The sequence below is a fragment of the Aethalodelphis obliquidens genome, unplaced genomic scaffold, assembly GCF_003676395.1.
Source record: "Aethalodelphis obliquidens isolate GAN/ISIS:26980383/991018 unplaced genomic scaffold, ASM367639v1 scaffold4, whole genome shotgun sequence".
NCBI classification, from domain to species: domain Eukaryota; kingdom Metazoa; phylum Chordata; class Mammalia; order Artiodactyla; family Delphinidae; genus Aethalodelphis; species Aethalodelphis obliquidens.
This window is the reverse complement of record NW_020837948.1, coordinates 57,404,482-57,422,915: the sequence shown is the minus strand read 5'-3', so window position 1 is coordinate 57,422,915 and position 18,434 is coordinate 57,404,482. Positions and strand designations below refer to the sequence as shown.

General features: G+C 44.2%; 1 protein-coding gene across 1 annotated transcript in view; it reads left to right on the top strand.

Annotated features, from left to right (window-relative positions):
- The window catches only part of IQGAP2 (IQ motif containing GTPase activating protein 2), a 286,526-nt gene that overhangs the window by 31,722 nt on the left and 236,370 nt on the right, over window positions 1-18,434 (top strand). The window contains exon 2 of the mRNA XM_027100794.1: window positions 16,022-16,121. Coding sequence (XP_026956595.1) covers window positions 16,022-16,121 — 100 coding nt within the window. The remainder of the gene's footprint in view (window positions 1-16,021; window positions 16,122-18,434) is intronic.

Sequence of the window (18,434 nt, the reverse complement as noted above, 5' to 3'; positions counted from 1 at the left end):
GTTGCAGAGCACAGGCTCCGGACGTGCAGGCTCAGCGGCCATGGCTCACGGGCCCAGCCACTCCGCGGCATGTGGGATCTTCCCGGACCGGGGCACGAACCCGCGTCCCCTGCATCGGCAGACGGACTCCCAACCGCTGCGCCACCAGGGAAGCCCTGGATGATTCTTTTTAAGAGTGAATCTGAAATTAGACAATTCATGCTTATTGGGCTTTGAGCTGTGCCCCTACATACTTCTCTTCACCCCCAATTCTTTCTCTTTCTGTGTGTTTACTCTCTTCTGCATTTAGGGTTATTTTTCTACAGAAGAGCTCATTAAATATGCAGTGTGGGAAGCCTAGGTTTGTGTGGAGGTCAAGAGAGGGCTCAGAAGGGCGGGCTTGCCTCTCCTGCAACGCTGTGTTCTCCACCTGTCAGCTGTGATCTGGGACACATGATTTAGCTGTCCCAAGTTTCCATTTCCACATCTGTAAAATGGGAATAATACCAGTGTCACAGGATCGCTGTGGGTTAAACAGAGTAATACTAGTGCCGGGAAAAACTGTGTCGTGGAAGCGCTCTGGTGGCCACGGAAATGTGGGTGTTTAGAAGCCAAAGCCTCACCAGCTGCTTCTCCCAGACCCTCTGCTTGTCCCTCTCCCAAGTCATTTGTGTAGCAAGGCTTCTATGTGCTCTGACTCTCAGGTTTCTTTCTTTTCTTTCTGGACCTCATCTCTCTGCCCTTCATCCACCCCCCCACCCCACTCCCCTTTCAGATACCTCTTTTTCTTCCCAATGTGATATCAAGAGGGAGGGAAGGCTGGGTTAGGGGCGGGTCTGGAGCTGCCCAAGACCATTCCAAAGGAGCCCACCTCGGAGGGCAAACAACCATGTGGTGTGCTGCTTAAGGCTCTGACACGTGGAGGCATCAGGATGGCAGTGGATGGAGCCCTAGGAGAGGGCATGGGGCAGCAAGGATTTTGAAGAGCAGATCTAGGGCTGTTTCTTTTTTTAATTGAAGCATAGTTGATTTACAATGTTGTGTTAATTACTGCTGTATAGCAGAGTGATTCTATATATCACTATATATATTCTATATATCATATATATATTCTATATATCATACACACACACACACACACACACACACACACACACACACACACATTCTTTTCTTTAATATTCTTTTCCATTATGGTGTATCACAGGATATTGAATATAGCTCCCTGTGCTCTACAGAAGGTTCTTGTTGTGTATCTGTTCTACATATAATAGCTTACATCTGCTAACCCCTACCTCCCACTCCATCCCTCCCCCAACTCCCTCCCCCTTGGCAGCCACCAGTCTGTTCTCTATGTCTGTGATTCTGTTTCTGTTTCATGGATAGGTTCATTTGTGCCATATTTTAGATTCCACATATAAGTGATAGCATATGGTATTTGTCTTTCTCTGACTTACTTCACTTAGTATGATGATCTCTAGTTACATCCATGTGGCTGCAAATGGCATTATTTCATTCTTTTTTTATGGCCGAGTAGTATTCCATTGTATATATGTATCACATCTTCTTCATCCATTCATCTGTCAGTGGACATTTAGGTTGTTACCATGACTAGCCTATTGTGAATAGTGCTGCTATGAACACAGGGGTGCATGTATCTTTTTGAATTATAGTTTTGTCTGGATATATGCCCAGGAGTGGGATTGCTGGATCATGTGGTAATTCTATTTTTAGTTTTCTGAGGAACCTCCATACTGTTTTCCACAGTGGCTGCACCAACTTACATTCCCACCAACAGTGTAGGAGGGTTCCCTTCTCTCCACATAGGGCTGTTTCTTGAATCTCCATCCCCGCCTCCCATGGACGCAACTTTGGACATGTTCCAAGAAAAAACAGATCCTTGTTGACTCTGAATACTGATGAATGGTAAAATAAGGAACTTGGTTTGAGTATTTAAATTAATAATAAGTACAGTAATTTATGTCCCTGATTTAACAACTGATGCCAGATGCACTATATATGGAACTACATAGGAGATTCTGTGTGTTATCAGGTAGATGTGCCAGGTTAACTTTGTTGAAAGAGCTTTTATTAATAGAATCAAACTCTGCCCAGCTCTTTAATGATGAGCTATCATCTGATCTTCCCACTGCCATCACACCACCTGTACTCCTTTCAACTACATGGCTCAGAAACAGCTATACAACGTCTTGGTTCCTCTCAAGAAGTTCAGAGACTTGGAAGGGTGGGGAGGGGAGGAGTGGAGACTTGGAGGGCTGAGGAATGGGACAGGAGACAGAGCACAAAGGTGCATCTTGAAAGTGCACATGCAAACTTCTTCATGCTTCTTGTCTTCTCTAGTTGTGTTTCCCACCCAACTTTCTCTCCCCTCCCTCAAAACCTGACTTCAAACTCAATCTAGAAAACTGGCTCTGAGTAATCCTATCATTGAATACTCTCTTCTCTTCCCCTTGGCTTTTCTGTCCTTTGTCCTGTCATTAGTTGGCCCTTTTTCCAAAGGTTTTCTAAAATTTTCCCCAATGTTAAATGTTTTCTGTTAGATCGTAAACTGTTAAGGGCACAGACTCCTTTCTCCCGCCTCATCCCATCTCTTCCCCCCACCCCTGACGTGCGCTGTGACTATTTAACTGCTAGTTAGAGACTTTGCTACTTACCAAAAGAAGCACATTCTGTTGTTGTTGTATTTATTGGTTTTAATTATAAGCCACTTGGAAGGCATTTTAGGACTCTGCATCTCCATAATTGTCTGCCAGCATTTTGCACCTAACAGATCAATTGTATGAATAAGTTTCCATCCTCACTTGGCTTCATAAACGTGGATGTGTCTGCTGCACAGATGCTAGCAGGGCTCTCCTCTCTGGAGTAGAAACCATGGCTTAATTCTGAAATTGTATTCAGGTCTTCTAAGGAACTAGTGCTGATACCCAATTTGGCTTTCTCCTCTCATCTACATCGGACCAGTGGTGCAAGGGGATTTACATATAGTACCATGGTCCAGTCCCCAGGCAGAAAAGAAATGCCAGGGGAGATCAGTTATTCATCTAAGTCCGAAGCAGAAGAGCATGAATTATGTTTAAGGTGGCTGCTGTCCTGGCTGCTCTATGAAGTTTTTTGAGCTTTGGACTAAAGAATTCTAATTTCTAAAAACTTTGGTGTTTTTCATTGTGTTTATAAATGCATCCATTTTTCTAAATTTGGGACCCTGTACTTTCTATGAGCAGTAGTTCTGCGTGTTAGAACAAAAAGCACACAAGCCAAAACCAAAATGTTTTCAGCTTTGTTGCCCAAGTGGGGTAAATTCTTTCCCACAAGAGAGCCGTTCCCAGGGTATTTTATCCACTTTCCAAGTAGTTTACAAAATCACAGTTTGTATACATTCTCTTCAGCCTGCAAACTCGACGTTTGCTTCACCCACTCTTGCCAACTCAACTCCCTTCCCGCATCAGCCATTCCAGTTCCCCCTGCCGCTCCCTGTATCGTTGACCTAGAAGAATAAAAATATGTTTACTCTAATGTAATAGGGTACCTCCAAAAGTTCAGTAAAAACTAAACAGAAGCCAGGAGTTGGTTTTAAATACAAACCAGCTCTGTAATCTATGAGCTCTGGGACCTTGAGCAAAACACTTACCGCATTTTAGCCTTGGTCAAGTGGAGGTAATAATACTTGTCCATCTATCTGATGGGGCTGTGGCAGTCATATGATCTAATTGATGTGGTAGCACTTTATAAATGTAGATGAATTCTATGAGGCCAAAAGCTGGTTGGAGTCCTGCTCTTTGATGTTGGTGTCATCTGCAGCATTTTATGATTTCTCACGAATCCAGTATCCACAAACCCTAAATGTGTGAGCTGACGCTGATTTTCATACTCTGTTTAAAAGCCAGAGACGCTTCTTGCTCATTAAAACTAGCCTAAACTGCTTTAGTCCAAAGTCAAGTTGAAATGAATTCTGTAGCCATGACTATATTGCCAACATACCTCCATTTGCATAGTATGATCCGTCGGAGAGCTGAATTTTTGGCATGCTTTAAAAATTGACTGTCCTGGGCTTCCCTGGTGGCTCAGTGGTTAAGAATCTGCCTGCCAATGCAGGGGACACGGGTTTGAGCCCTGGTCCGGGAAGATCCCACGTGCCACAGAGCAACTAAGTCCATGCGCCACAACTACTGAGCCTGCGCTCTAGAGCCCACGTGCCGCAACTACTGAGCCCATGTGCCACAACTACTGAAGCTCGTGCGCCTAGAGCCTGTGCTCTGCAGCAAGAGAAGCCACCACAATGAGAAGACTGCACGCCGCAATGAAAGAGTAGCCCCCCCTCGCCGCAACTAGAGAAAGCCTGCGCACAGCAACAAAGACCCAACGCAGCCAAAAATAAATAAATAAATAAATTTATTTAAAAAAAAAAATTGACTGTCCTGAATCATGTGTTCATTCACACTCACTAACAAACAGCATATGCTTGCATTAATAGTACCCTTCTGTTCTACATCCTAGGCTTCTGAGTCTGTTTTATTAAAACCCTCTTCTAAATACACGTTTAAAGTCAGCTCCTCATATACCCCTACAATAGTGGGATGCCTCCATGGTGTTTCCTTGTTAATTACACAAACTTGTCTTTATGGACATTGGCCCGGGGGTTGCCTTTCTGGTGCAGAGCCATGTGCAGTTTCCACGTCCACCATCTGAAGTCACAAAATGAGTTGGCTGCTCTCTGTTGGCTTCCTTTTTCTTCCCCCGTACCAGGCTCTTCTTCATCCTGTTTGTCCTGTTGCCAAATTGTGCTCTTGTAAAGCATACCCGTAGTTTTCTTCTAGTTCAGACTTGTAAGCTTTCATGTCACATAGGTCTGGCCGCAGCCCTCTCTTTGTTCTCCAGCTTAGGTCCTCTTCTGTTCATTCCCTTTCACTTACCTCTATCCCTACCTCTTCTCTCTCGTGAGCTTACCACACCTTCCAACAGAGTGTGGTGCCGTTAACCATCTTCCTCTCCGCTGTCTTTGAACTTTTGTGTGTGTGTGTGTGTGTGTGTGTGTGTGTTTTACACAATAAAGCTGACTGAATACATAAATTTTAATGCCTGTGATTCTTTTTTTGTTTGTTTTTTTTTGTGGTATGCGGGCCTCTCACTGTTGTGGCCTCTCCCATTGCGGAGCACAGGCTCCGGACGCGCAGGCTCAGCGGCCATGGCTCACGGGCCCAGCCGCTCCGCGGCATGTGGGATCTTCCCGGACCGGGGCACGAACCCATGTCTCCTGCATCGGCAGGCGGACTCTCAACCACTGCGCCACCAGGGAAGCCCTGCCTGTGATTCTTTTCTAGAAGTTCAGATGGGTCAATTAGTTGCATGAAAGGTATCTTTCTCAATGAAACTGGCATTAAGGCTTATTCCTCATCATATTTTAAACATCTTTCTGTAACTGAACATAAAAACAAGTTTAATCTTATTTCTGATATAATTACAGTAGTACACATCAGTGGTACAGAGCAGCGGTCCCCAACGTTTTTGGCATCAGGGACCAGTTTCATGGAAGACAGTTTTTCCACGGACGGGGTGGGGGTGGGGGGGTGGGTAGGGGCGCGGGGGATGGTTCAGACGATAATGCTAGCAATGGAGAGCAGCAGATGAAGCTTCGGTTGCTTGCCGGCCGCTCACCTCCTGCTGTGCGGCCTGGTTCGTAACAGGCCGCAGACCGGTACTGGTGCACAGCCCAGGAGTTGGGGACCCCTGGGATAGATATTTGGAAAATGTGTAGGAATCAAAGTTAAGGAAAAAACTCCAGAGCCCTCCTTTTGGGAACAAGTGCTTTAACATTTTAGCATTTCCTTTTAGGCTTTTTTCCCCTTGATTAGAGTGCATATGATATACTCTTATATAATTATTATAGCAATATACACACACATGTATATATAAAATATGTATACGTGTGTGGAATTAAAATTGTGGTGCTTTTTAAAATTTATATAGCTTCAAATACATTCAATTTGCAAATTACATGGGACATAGATGCTAAAGCTGCTGAGTGATGGAAAAATTGAGTATAATCAGTTATCCTGGGGAAAACTAGCTGATTATCTATTGTCTTTACTATACATGTTTATAAGTTTTATATCTTATAACTAATTTAATAATTGATTATATTAGAATTTATTAAAATATATATGATTTTTAAATATTTTTTAAAAATAATCATACAACAGCTTCATGAGGGTGGATGGCATTATTCCCATTTTTCAGATGAGGAAACTGAGTGTCTAGTTAACTCTTTTTTTAATATTTACTTATTTATTTATTCGGCCGCATTGGGTCTTAGTTGCGGCACGCGGGCTTCTCTCTCTCTCTAGTTGTGGTGTGCAGGCTTAGTAGCTGTGGTGCACAGGCTCCGGAGTGCGTGGGCTCAGTAGTTGCAGCTCACAGGCTCTCTAGTTGTGACATGTAGGCTCTATAGAGTGCAGGCTTAGTTGCCCCACAGCATGTGGGACCTTAGTTCCCCAACCAGGGATCGAACCCATGTGCCCTGCATTGGAAGGCAGATTCTTAACCACTGGACCACCAGGGAAGTACCTAGTTAACTCTTTCATAACTGAGTGTGACAGTGTTATAGGCACCCAAAACCACTGCTCTTTCGTCTCAGCGCCCCCTTCCCTTTTTTAAAAATCAGGTATCTGTCAGTTTAGGCAGAAATTCACCTTTGGAGGGAAAAGAGGAGTAAGTAGACTGGGGGAGGGTGCCTCAGATAAAACATGGTAAATTTTCTCAAATATGTTCTCAGCATTTATTGATCATATGACTTTGCATATGACGTGATGTATCATGTAAGTAGCATCATTTAGTTTTTTGTTTTGATCTTGTTTCAACTCTTGCATTCCTGATACAGCCTAACTTGGCAGTACTGAATATTATCTTAATATTTTTTCCTTCATTGGACTACATTTGAGGTTTCTGCATCTCTAAGAAATAAGCCTGTAATTTTACTGTCTATACTTTCTCAAGATAATAGCACTAACTGATTTGGTTTCCAGTAGGAAAAATAAAGTCACATAAATCTATCTGCTGATTAATGAGATATCAGTAATACCATTAATAACACCCTCAGAAGAGCCTAATGGCCGCTGGGCCAGTCATCAAACATTTACATGCAGGGAGGCAGCAGGACTTGGGGAGAGTAGAAAGATCAGAACTTTGGAATCAGAGTTCTTTCAGATCCCAATTCTGCCACTGAATTGTCGTTAAGATCTTAGAATTACCTAAACCTAAATGACTGAACCTCTCTGAGTTTTTTTCCCACCAGAAAAGGGGAGATTCAAATTCCTATCTTAAAGGGGGATAAGCGATAATATATGTAAAGTATCTGGCACGTAGTAAGTGATCATTACGTGTTAATCCTTTCTGTCTGCTACTTTTCATGCACGTATCACAAAGTGGTCACGTGAATGAGAGAAAGACAACATAGGCATCTGAAACGCAGAGGAGACTCACAACCAAGAGGCTGTTTTGTTTTCTTGCTCTTACCTTTGAACTATTTGTGATTTATTATTTCTTTTCTCCTAATAGTCAAGGAAAAATTAGGCCAAGCTGCCCTATTCTATTGTCTTCTAAGACTCCTAGCTTTGTGGCAATACCCTCTGATATTCTGGGTTATTTGGAGTAGTTTGAGGGGACAGGGACAGGGTATTACCAGTGACTTGCTACTTCTTGAGAACAGCCCGGGCACTGTCATTACGTAACCTGCTAAGTCTGTTTAACAGTTGTAAAATAGCATCATTCCCATGAAGTATTAAAGTTTAGGTAAACATCTATGTCCTTAAAATATTCATTATCTGTAGAAAACAGGGAGAATCATTTTAGGACTGGTTGTAAATACTTCGGAGCATTTCTGCACTGAGCATCTTAAGCACAAAAAGTTCCTATCCAAGTGAGATGAGTTGAATTTCTTTCCCTTCCTTTAAAAATAGTAGAAGCTCATCCAGACTAAAGATTTTTATAATTCCTTCTGTAATTTTAACTCTTGGGGTTAAAAAGTCTGAAATTGGCCTTGGAAACTTGACACTCCATTCTCCCTTACTGAGATCTGTGTGGGGATGACAGAGTGTGTAGGAGCAGGCAGTGAGCAAATGGAATTCTCCCTGTGCCGACTTGGTAGCAAAAGAGATGGGTTTTGTCCCAAAAATGTTTTTTTGCAATTATAATTGACGACAGAATCCCAAATCTGAGAATCATTGCTTTAAATTCTTCTCCCAAATTGAGCAAAGTTCCAGACAGACCCCTCCCTCCCATCCCAGACTTCAGGTTGGCCCACCTTTGTATATGGACCTTAACGTCTTCATGGTCTGCTTTGAGTTTCCAGATTAAAAAAAAAAAAAAAGACATTCTTGTTCACATTTTCACAGTGGCCCCAAATTTATTTTACCCCCATGTGTGAGATGTAGAAGTGAGGTCCTGTTCTGAAAAGGTGTCCTGGGTTTTGAGATCCAGCCTTGTTAGAAACAGATGGCATCTTAGGTGCTCAAGTATGATCACATTCTTGGGGGGAGAAGTTTGGGACCTTTTGTATCAAAGTGGGATCAAATAACTCTTTTTCATATGTGGATCTTAAAGCTATGTACATTTAAATCATGTTTGCAGAAAGGGGTAACCTTTTCACAAAGCCTGAAATGTTTCTCGTTTTTCTGAGTAATTATGACAAAGAAGCTCTCTAACTCTTCTGGGCCTTAATAACCTCACTTGAAAAAGGGCATTGGTAGCCAATCAGAAACCCTAATGCTTGTAAGGAAGCTGTGTAGTTTGTTGGTTACCCTTCTTTCCCCACCTAGGAAATTCTCCTTCTAATGCTGAACTTGAAGATTTAAGCTTTAGAGGAGGATGGCCACAGTCTCTTAATGCCATATGTAACCTGAATATGCTCTGAAGTTGTGTGTTGATTTATAACTCTGGAGAGTTCTTAGAAATGTATGCTGGGGGAGAAGTTCCAGGAAAGGTGTGGAGGACAGGCTTCAAATTCAGTTCTCCTTCCCTTGGGATCGGGACAGTATGGCTGTATTACCATCAGGGCTTGGAATTAGTTGGACTAAATTTAGGAAGGACATAGCATCTCTGCCCGTCAAGCACAAAGCTGAACATGCCAATCAGCAGACTTTACTGAGCACCTATTATTTACCAGGCACTTCGTAGGGATGTGGAGATGGGTGAGCTGTGAGCCCATGCACTCAGTGTCTTATAATTTCCATGGCTTGATGAAACCTTCAGTGTCTCTAACAGGTGGAATGACAGTCTCTATTGTTGTTTCATATTCTTTAGGGTGCCTGGGAATACGTTTCGGGTTGCTAAGGACTTCAACCCCAGGTTTGCCTCCTTTTCAAAAGAAAGTTCAGTTTAGGGAAGTTTGATCATGTGGTCCTTTAAGGCTTAAGATTAAGTAGCTGCGAAATGCTTCAGGAAGCTGGTAGGAAGCCAGACTATATCACGGGTCAGTTTACTGAGTATCAGCTTACTGGAAATCTTGGACTTGGGGTTCTCTCATTTTTTGTATCCTACCCCTGTAACCGGCTCCAGTTTTAGGGTTTCGGAATCAGTTCTCTTCCATGGGGTATACATCTCTGGTAACCATAAGTTCTGAGAGGGAGGAGATACCCATTTAGGTGTAAAGGCAGTCTGAACTCTTAAAAGATGGTTCAGTACATGTTTGAATTGAATGACCTACCTGAGGATATTCAGGGTTCCTTACAGAAATTTTGAGTTACACAAAACAACAATGTGTCCATACAATGCTAAACTATGGCACGTTTCTATGAATTGATGATTCATATTATATTCTTAACCTGCTTCTTCTTAAATAATACCGTTTTGTAAAATGGAGATTCCCAACCCTGGTTTTGTGATGCTTGCCAACCGTCCCTCCAGTATATCCCTACTTATGTAAGCATCCTGTAAGTATGCCAATGTTTTAGTTGTTTAACTCTAATGAAAACTTCATGAGGGACTTAGTGTGTCATACTTGTCACTTGTGTCCAGTCCCTAGAACAGACTGGCACAAAGCAGCCACTGTAATATTTGTTGAGCAAATGAATAAATTTTAATACGAAGGAGATGGTGGCCTTGGTGTCCTTGTGCGAAGGGAGCAAGTAGAGTAGCTGAAGTGAACAAGTGACCACGCCAACTCCTTCATGAATAAGGTACGTCTTGGGCTATTTTCCCGGTGGATTTTGTGGGTGTCCTTTGAAAAATGATCTCCTTAGGTCCCTTCTGTCTCTAACCTTATAGTTCTATTTCAAAACCTTTTCTACAGACTCATTCTGTTCCTTAAACCTCTGAATAAACCCTATAATGCAATTGCCACAGAATGTGATTGCTGTACCATCTTTTAGCCAATGTCAGCTAACATAACAAAAAGTGTTTTGTGAGTTGCTAATACTTCAGGAAGTTGTTCTCCACAACGAACGTCCTCGTGTTTCTTAGGGTTCAAGGCAGCAAGTAAAGATGAAGTTCAGAGGAGGTCTCAGTTAATCAGTTTGCTTTAAAATAAAAGCAACTTGGGCTTCTCTGGTGGCGCAGTGGTTGAGAGTCTGCCTGCTGATGCAGGGGACACGGGTTCGTGCCCCGGTCCGGGAAGATCCCACATGCCGCGGAGCGGCTGGGCCCGTGAGCCACGGCCGCTGAGCCTGCGCGTCCGGAGCCTGTGCTCCGCAACGGGAGAGGCCACAACAGTGAGAGGCCCGCGTGCTGCAATAAATAAATAAATAAATAAAAATAAAAAATAAAATAAAAGCAACTCTGAAGGCACTTCGGTGATCTTCCCTTGGGCTTGGCAGTGACAAGCGCCTTCCGCAGCTCATTCAGATTCAGCAGCAGCATGGCGCTGGGCAAAGAGCAGGGGCTGAGGTGCTGAGGGACCTCAGTTCCAGCCCTGGCTTTGCCGTTGACCCAGCAGTAACTGTAGGCGGTTCCTTCCCCTCACATGACCCCCTTCTCCTCAACTGTAAGAAAGAGTTAGTTCCTATCTTTCAGAGAGATGATGAAAAGCACACAAGAACATGGAAAAGTGCTTCATAGGCGATAAAGTCATGCTTAAGTGTATTCTTTTATGAGCTCCGTGATGGCTTTTTAAATGGCAGTGGCATCCGTGCCAGTGGCTCTTACTAGAAGTTGCTACTTAGTAAATATTGAGTAATGCAGAAATATTTGCAGGTGACCTCTGTGGCCCAGAGGGATCTGCTTTTGTCATGGTTAAGACATTCTCACACTCGTAACCTTGGCTTACGCTTTGACAATAGATTATGAAGGAAGGAAAGGGAGACTGAAGTGTGTGTGGTCACAAGGGCAGTAGCCAGGTATGTGGTCCAGTGGGCCGGGTCAGGAGGGAAGGAAGGGATGTGTAAAAAGAAGCCCCATGAGGGCAAACATTTTTTGTTTTGTTCACTGCCCCGTCCCTGGTGCTTTGACTCATGCCTGGCTCATAGAATCTGTGAATTGAATCTGAGTCAAGTAAAGTCTATAGAATGGCGCTGTTATTTGCTCCATCCATGACCACGTCCTTTATTCAGTGTAAATAGGCAAATAAAACTACCCCCCATAGATGCTTTAAAGCCCATGTATTACTCTTTCCTGATAAAAGATTAGTTGTTCATCAGATATTTGAATGGAGCATGCAGCCTGTGCAGGGAAGTGTGCTGCACACCGTGAGGACACAGATATGTCTTCTAGGAGTTTACTGTTAAACGAAGCAGTATAGGAGTTACTGGTACCAAACGCAGGTATGTGTGCCCCACGCACAGTGAGGCCAGACAAACCGAAACGTAAACGTGGGAGTTTGGAGCAGAGAAAGGTTTATTGCAGGACCAAGCAAGGAAAACAGGTGGCTCGTGCTCACAACCCCCAAACTCTCTGATGGTTTTCGGGGAGAAGTTCTTATAGGCAGAATTTGGGGTGAGGGCTGCAGAGTGTGTGGCTGTCTTCTTCTTCTGGTGGTGAGGTAACAGGGCGGTGCTCTAGGAATCTTGTGCTCAGCCTGAAGTTACCATCCTCCACCTGGGTGGGGGCCTTAGTTCCTGTAGAAGAACTCAAAGATATATATGTTTTTTAATTTATTTATTTTATTTATTTATTGTTTCTGGCTGCGTTGGGTCTCTGTTGCTGCGTGCAGGCTTTCTCTAGTTGCGGCGAGCGGGGGCTACTCTTCATTGCGGTGCGTGGGCTTCTCATTGCGGTGGCTTCTCTTGTTGTGGAGCACAGCCTCTAGGCATGAGGGCTTCAGTAGTTGTGGCACGTGGGCTCAGTAGTTGTGGCTCGGAGACTGTAGAGTGGAGCTCAGTGAACTCAAAGATATTGTTATATATGTTCCTTGAGGAGGAACCGGGACCCTGCCCATCGCTGCACTATAGTCTCTTGACTGCTCCTTCTTTGTTTCTGCATGCCTTCCCTTCCCTGATTAGTAACTGTTTGAGTCTGTCCTTTGGTACTCAGGGAAGGTCTAGGAGGCTAAAATTTTTTTCCTGCAAACAAGAAACAGGGGACCCGGAAAGGATTTGTACCCGGGAGGCTCCCACAGGGTCCTGTCCGTTTTCAGTGCCAGGAGAGAGGACAGTGTGAACAGGAATAGTCAGGGGAGACTTTGGGAAGGAAGTGGCCCTTGATTGAGCCTTAAAGATAGGTAGAGGGGCTTCCCTGGTGGCACAGTAGTTAAGAATCTGCCTGCCAATGCAGGGGACACGGATTCAAGCCCTAGTCCGGGAAGATCCCACATGCCACGGAGCAACTAAGCCCGCAAGCCACAACTACTGAGCCCACATGCCACAACTACTGAAGCCTGCGCGCCTAGAGCCCGTGCTCCGCAGCAAGAGAGGCCACCACAATGAGAAGCCTGCGCACTGCAACGAAGAGTAGCCCCCACTCGCCGCAACTAGAGAAAGCCCGCACGCAACCAATGCAGCCAAAAATAAGTAAATTAATTAAATAAATAAATTTATAAAAAAACAAGACAGAATTCTATCAGCTATGGCCAAAACGTTGCAGTGGCAATATAAAACTTTGTGGGGAGAGTGTGTTTTAATTCAAACGTTAAGTCAGATCTTCTCTTTGGACGGGGTGATGTCAGAGTTTGAGAGCCCCCAGCAGCCCTGGGCTGGTAGGATGCTGCATGGCTTGTGGAGGCAGTTGGGGGGCAGAGGCCTGGGGCCCAGCGCTGCGGGTGCTTCCGCCTCCTACTGGGTAGGCTGGTTGAGGCTGGAAGGAAGCAGCAGCCAGGAAGGAAGGTGGCAGCGAGAGTGACCCCACCTTTACCTCTGAGGAGGGCAAAATGACCGAGTGGACTCCGACTGAGAATTTTCAATTGCTTTCAAGCTTTAACATGCTGAAGGCACCATAAAATGGAAATATTCTGTCAGAAATGGGAGGCGGTCTTTAGACTGAAATTAAAATGAGAAGCTGGTAGTCATGGGGGGTCCTGGGGGTTAACTGTTAGGAACAATGGAGATGGAGGATGAGCTGGTGCTACGCGGGCATGCAGGGAATCTCCTAAGAAAACCCAGAATGAGAAGAATTTCAAAGTATATTCATGGCAGGATGATGGTTAGCGCACTTACTAAAGATTCCCTGGAAGAGAATTGTTGAGCAAATATTTGAGTGCCCTCTCCGTGCAAGGAACCACATAAAAGATGAAGCAAAAGAGTCGTTTCCTCTAAAGAATCCCCAGTCTGGAGAGCGAGATGTGACCCAGTTACAGTGGGGGCTTCCACGAGGAGTGATAGAATAGAAACGTGGACCCAGGTGCTGAGGACTGGGGATGGTTTCTGATTTCGAGATCCACAGAAGTTTGCTCAAGGAGATGCAGAGGTGTCACACACAGGCGGGACAGTGGCTTTCTAGACAGAGAGGTGGTGGAGAGCAGAAGAACTCAAACTTAAAAGGGAGTGGTTTGGGCCTGGAACCTAGTGCTGCCAGGAAGGGTGGCTGAACTGTAGGCTTCAGGAAGGGTGGGGAGAGAATGTGTTTTCTTCCTGAACTTTGTTCTATAAGAAGTGGGGATCCATCGAAGGTTTGGAGAGGAAGAATGGCATCAGTAGGACTGTATGTTAGAAAGATGCTTCTGGGGACAGGGAGGAGAATGGGTGGAGGAGGGGTGGCGACTGGGGGGCTGTTTGAGGGCCGTTGCAAGAGCCCAGGGGAGAGATGTCAGAGGCCTGGGGTCTCCAAGTGGAGGTGCAGAGGAGGGTTGTTCGAGAGCTTCGGTACGTTTCCTAAATCTGAAAGCTCTCTTCTAAAGTTAAATCAGATTCAATTTGTTAAAAAAGATGCTTTTGACAAATACAGATCTTTGTTGAGCCCTCTTGGTGTCATTGGTGTGGGCTGAGGTCTCCCCATTTTAAGGAATGGAGCCACAAGGAAACTTGGGAGTCGTTGGACGGGGCGGGACTCGGGAAAGGATAGTGATCCTTGTGGAAATTCCTGCTCCTTTGGCCCTGCTTTTGTTGTATACCAGCCTGTCCTAGCGCTCTTCCAGCCTCTCCTGCTGCTGCTTTTTCTTCCTCCCCCATAAACAAAGACATTTCCCAAAGTTCTGTACTTGCTTTTTCCATCCCATCCAAATACTTCTAGCTCTAATGTTTCTGCTCTTCACTTGGGCAAATGGCCTCTCAGCCTGTTTGCTCAGAGGGTAAAGTGGGATAGGTTATGCACCTGCCTCAGAGAGAGTTGTAAGACTTGAATGAAACACTGCATAGAAAACGCTGCCTAACCCTTGAAGGAAAGTAAGTGCTCAATAAATAAGCATCTAGTACATATTTCCATGCTTACGATATTCCGTCATTTTTTATATTGACGTAAATTTAATCTTTCTTTTGAGTTCTTTGAAGGTTTGGTATTATTTTTCGATCTTAAGGGTCGAGCACTGTACTTGCCCAGTAAGAGTTCAAAATGTGATCTTACTTCCTTTTGTCTGCCAGATTGATATTTCAGATTCCTCTTCAGTAGGGCATGGGGTTGGCCTTTCCTAGGGATGGATGGATGACCTTCACATCCTTTTCTCCTCTGCTTGGGACCAGGGGTCCCATTTTTGGAACGGCTGACTGGCGCTGGCAGCTGGGGAACAAAAGAGCAAACACGGACGGTCCTGCCCCTCGTGACCACAGCCTTGCTGCCTGCACACATTGTCTTCGTTAGATGAGTAATCTAACAAACGAGAAACCACATTCATTTTACAACCATCAGAATGAAAGTTCAGGACTGAACAGGAAAAGGGGGTCCTTTTCATGAGAGAGGAGTGTTGTCGTGTAAATAGGCAGCTAAGAGTTGGCTGATGTGACTGTTGGCGGCTGTGGGGTACTGTTGAGCCCGCAGGCAGAGGAAATGCAATCAGGAAACGGGGAAGCTGTGCTCTCTACAGAAAAGCAAGGCTGAAGCGTGGCAGTTTATAAACTAGGCTTGTGTTGGAATAAAGGGTGTGGGCTCGGAGACCCTGCTCACTGGCTGTCTCCATGGCTTTTTTCTTTAGGATACCTGTTGACCAGGGAAAGTTAGCCTTGTAAAAAGACCAAGAGATAAACGAGGGAGGGATTTTAGTGACTTTGTCATCTGTAAAGTAGGATTTGGGTTGGATGAGAAACCATAATTCCCTCTAGTGTTAAAACACAGGTCCTTGTAGATTCTTTGTTCAACCCCAGAATTTCTAGGATGGTCCAAGCTGAGCCATTGGACCAATTCTACAAGCTTGTTGAGCGAAGTTGTTGCTGGTAGACCGTCCTCTAATTGACTTGAGGCTGTCTAAATCCTGTGGCATCATGTCTGTGAAATCTGATTGCTATTCTCCTTCTATTATTTAATGTCCACTTATACTTCAGTATTGCATTTTCTGCTAGAAATAATACAATATTGTAAAGTCCAACAACAAATCTCTTTCTGCACTTGATGTGTCAATACCCCCATCTCTCATTATCCAGTGTTGAGCTGCATATGCATTTTTCCTAGTTGGTTGTCTCATTATTTGATGAACACTGCCCTTATCAAGTCATGTGATGTTATCCTCTATTTCTAGCTATTGTGGACGATGAAAGACTCTCAGCAGAGGAGATGGATGAGAGGAGGCGGCAGAATATCGCGTATGAATATTTGTGCCACCTGGAGGAAGCCAAAAGGTAAGAGTCAAACTCAGTCCATTTGCGCACCTTCTCTTGGAGATGAGCTTTGGGGTACTGTATTTTTAATAACTCATCTGCAGCCTTTTTGGTAGGAAGGTAATGGGAGAAGAACCACCTGGGTTTTGTAAATGGCAGAACTGAGAAAAAGTTGCTACCACAGCCATGGTGAAGGCACTAGGGAGGCGACTGTTCCTTTTTCTTCCTTAGAGCCTCCTAGGAAATCTCTAGGCAAATTGCAGATTATTTCAGAATTTCTCATCTCTCTGGCACGGATGTGGGGAAGCAGCAGAGACTTAAATCAACTTCCTTTTCCTCCACAGCCTCCTCATATCTTTTCCCCAACTCTACCCCAATGATTATAATTATTACTACTCTTATTAATTAATGTATAATTATATAACCCTATATACCCAGTAGAAAAATAGCATTTCAGACTGAAGTCCATCGTTCACTAAGCTGGAGAGTAGGTTTATGACAGCAATCTCCTTTTTAACCCATGGGTGTGTGACCACTTAGGATATGTTGTCTCTAAAATCACACTGACTCTTTTAGACTTTTTAGATTACAAGTCAATGTTGGGTTCTCCAAGGAGAAAGTGAAGATAAAGTATTTGCACTTAGGCCTCGGTATCAGGGGAATCAGAACTTTGTCCTTTGCTGGGTGCATAATGCAGTGCCCATATGCCATGGGTTAGATTCTGATTTAATGCTTTGTGCTGTGATCAAGCAACAGTATTGTTTCATGGACAGATATGTTCCAGCTCTCTCATCTCTGTAGAAAATAAACATTGAGTTAATGGTCATTGGTGTTAATTATCTCTGATCACTGATAAATAGCTACCTACAGAGCTAGAAGAATGAGGTTTCTAATCACTGTTTTGTAGAAGAACATTCAGTGACACGTGCACTAATTTGGCCTCCAAATTGCTTAAAAGGGGGTTTTCCAAGGTTGTTTAATGTTTTAACGGAGCCGTGTAGCTCTAAGCTCTAAAGGCTCAGGTTTTAAGGTTATTTAATGTGTCTGGAAGTTGACAGTTAGGTTGCAAGTCACTGAAGACTCACTGTCAGTCTAAGATTATTAAAGACATGCTTTTAGTCAAATTGTGGCGAAAGTTAGATAGGGAGAGGGATTCACAGACATTCAGAATAAACATGCTGGGCTTCCCTGGTGGCACAGTGGTTGGGAATCCACCTGCCAACGCAGGAGACACGGGTTCCAGCCCTAGTCCGGGAAGATCCCACATGCCGTGGAGCAACTAAGCCCGTGCACCGCAACTACTGAGCCTGTGCTCTAGAGCCCACGAGCCACAACTACTGAGCCCACGTGCCACAACTATTAAGCCCGCGCACCTAGACCCCGTGCTCCACAAGAGAAGCCACCGCAGTGAGAAGCCTGCGCACCGCAACGAAGAGTGGCCCCCGCTCGCCACAACTAGAGAAAGCCAGCGCACAGCAACAAAGACCCAATGCAGCCAAAAATAAATAAATAAATAAATAAATAAATTATTTTTTAAAAAGACAAAGTTTAAAGAAAAAAATCAACGTAACAATTAGTCCAAGTTCTTTGAAGAAAGCTTCCTTAGGAATAGTTTTGTTGAAAGAATAGATTGTAAAATACACAGCTTTTCCTCTAGGATGGTTTTCATAAATTTATCTTACAAGGAGAGATTAGATGTAATATGTATTTATGAATCTTTTATTAATACCTGAACACTTATTATGACTTTCAGGGAAGCTGTTTTTTTTTTTTTGCGATACGCGGGCCTCTCACTGTTGTGGCCTCTCCCGTTGTGGAGCGCAGGCTCCGGACGCGCAGGCTCAGTGGTCACGGCTCACGGGCCTAGCCCCTCCGCAGCACGTGGGATCTTCCCGGACCGGGGCACGAACCCGTGTCCCCTGCATCGGCAGGCGGACTCTCAACCACTGCGCTACCAGGGAAGCCTAGGGAAGCTGTTTTTTGGTTATGGAGTATGTAAAAATTATGTGGCTATTAAAAGATATGTTTGCTATGATTTCAGAAAGCATAGTGTACAGAATTCGATGGTCCTGAACTCAGGAAATAAATGAAGGGGTGAGTTAGTATTCAAAAAGTTATTTATTTGAAAGGGTTTATTGCCTGATCCTTTTACAATGTTAATGCCTTAGGAATTTATCATACCGGGTTTATTATAGTGCATGCACGTGTGTGTTCATGTGAGTGTAGTTGCCTTAGAATATTGAATTTCTACTGAATGGTACACTTAGAATGTGAAAGTTTAGCTAGGAACTGTTTCTTATTTATTTCAGTTGAACTGACTTTGGTGCATTTCAA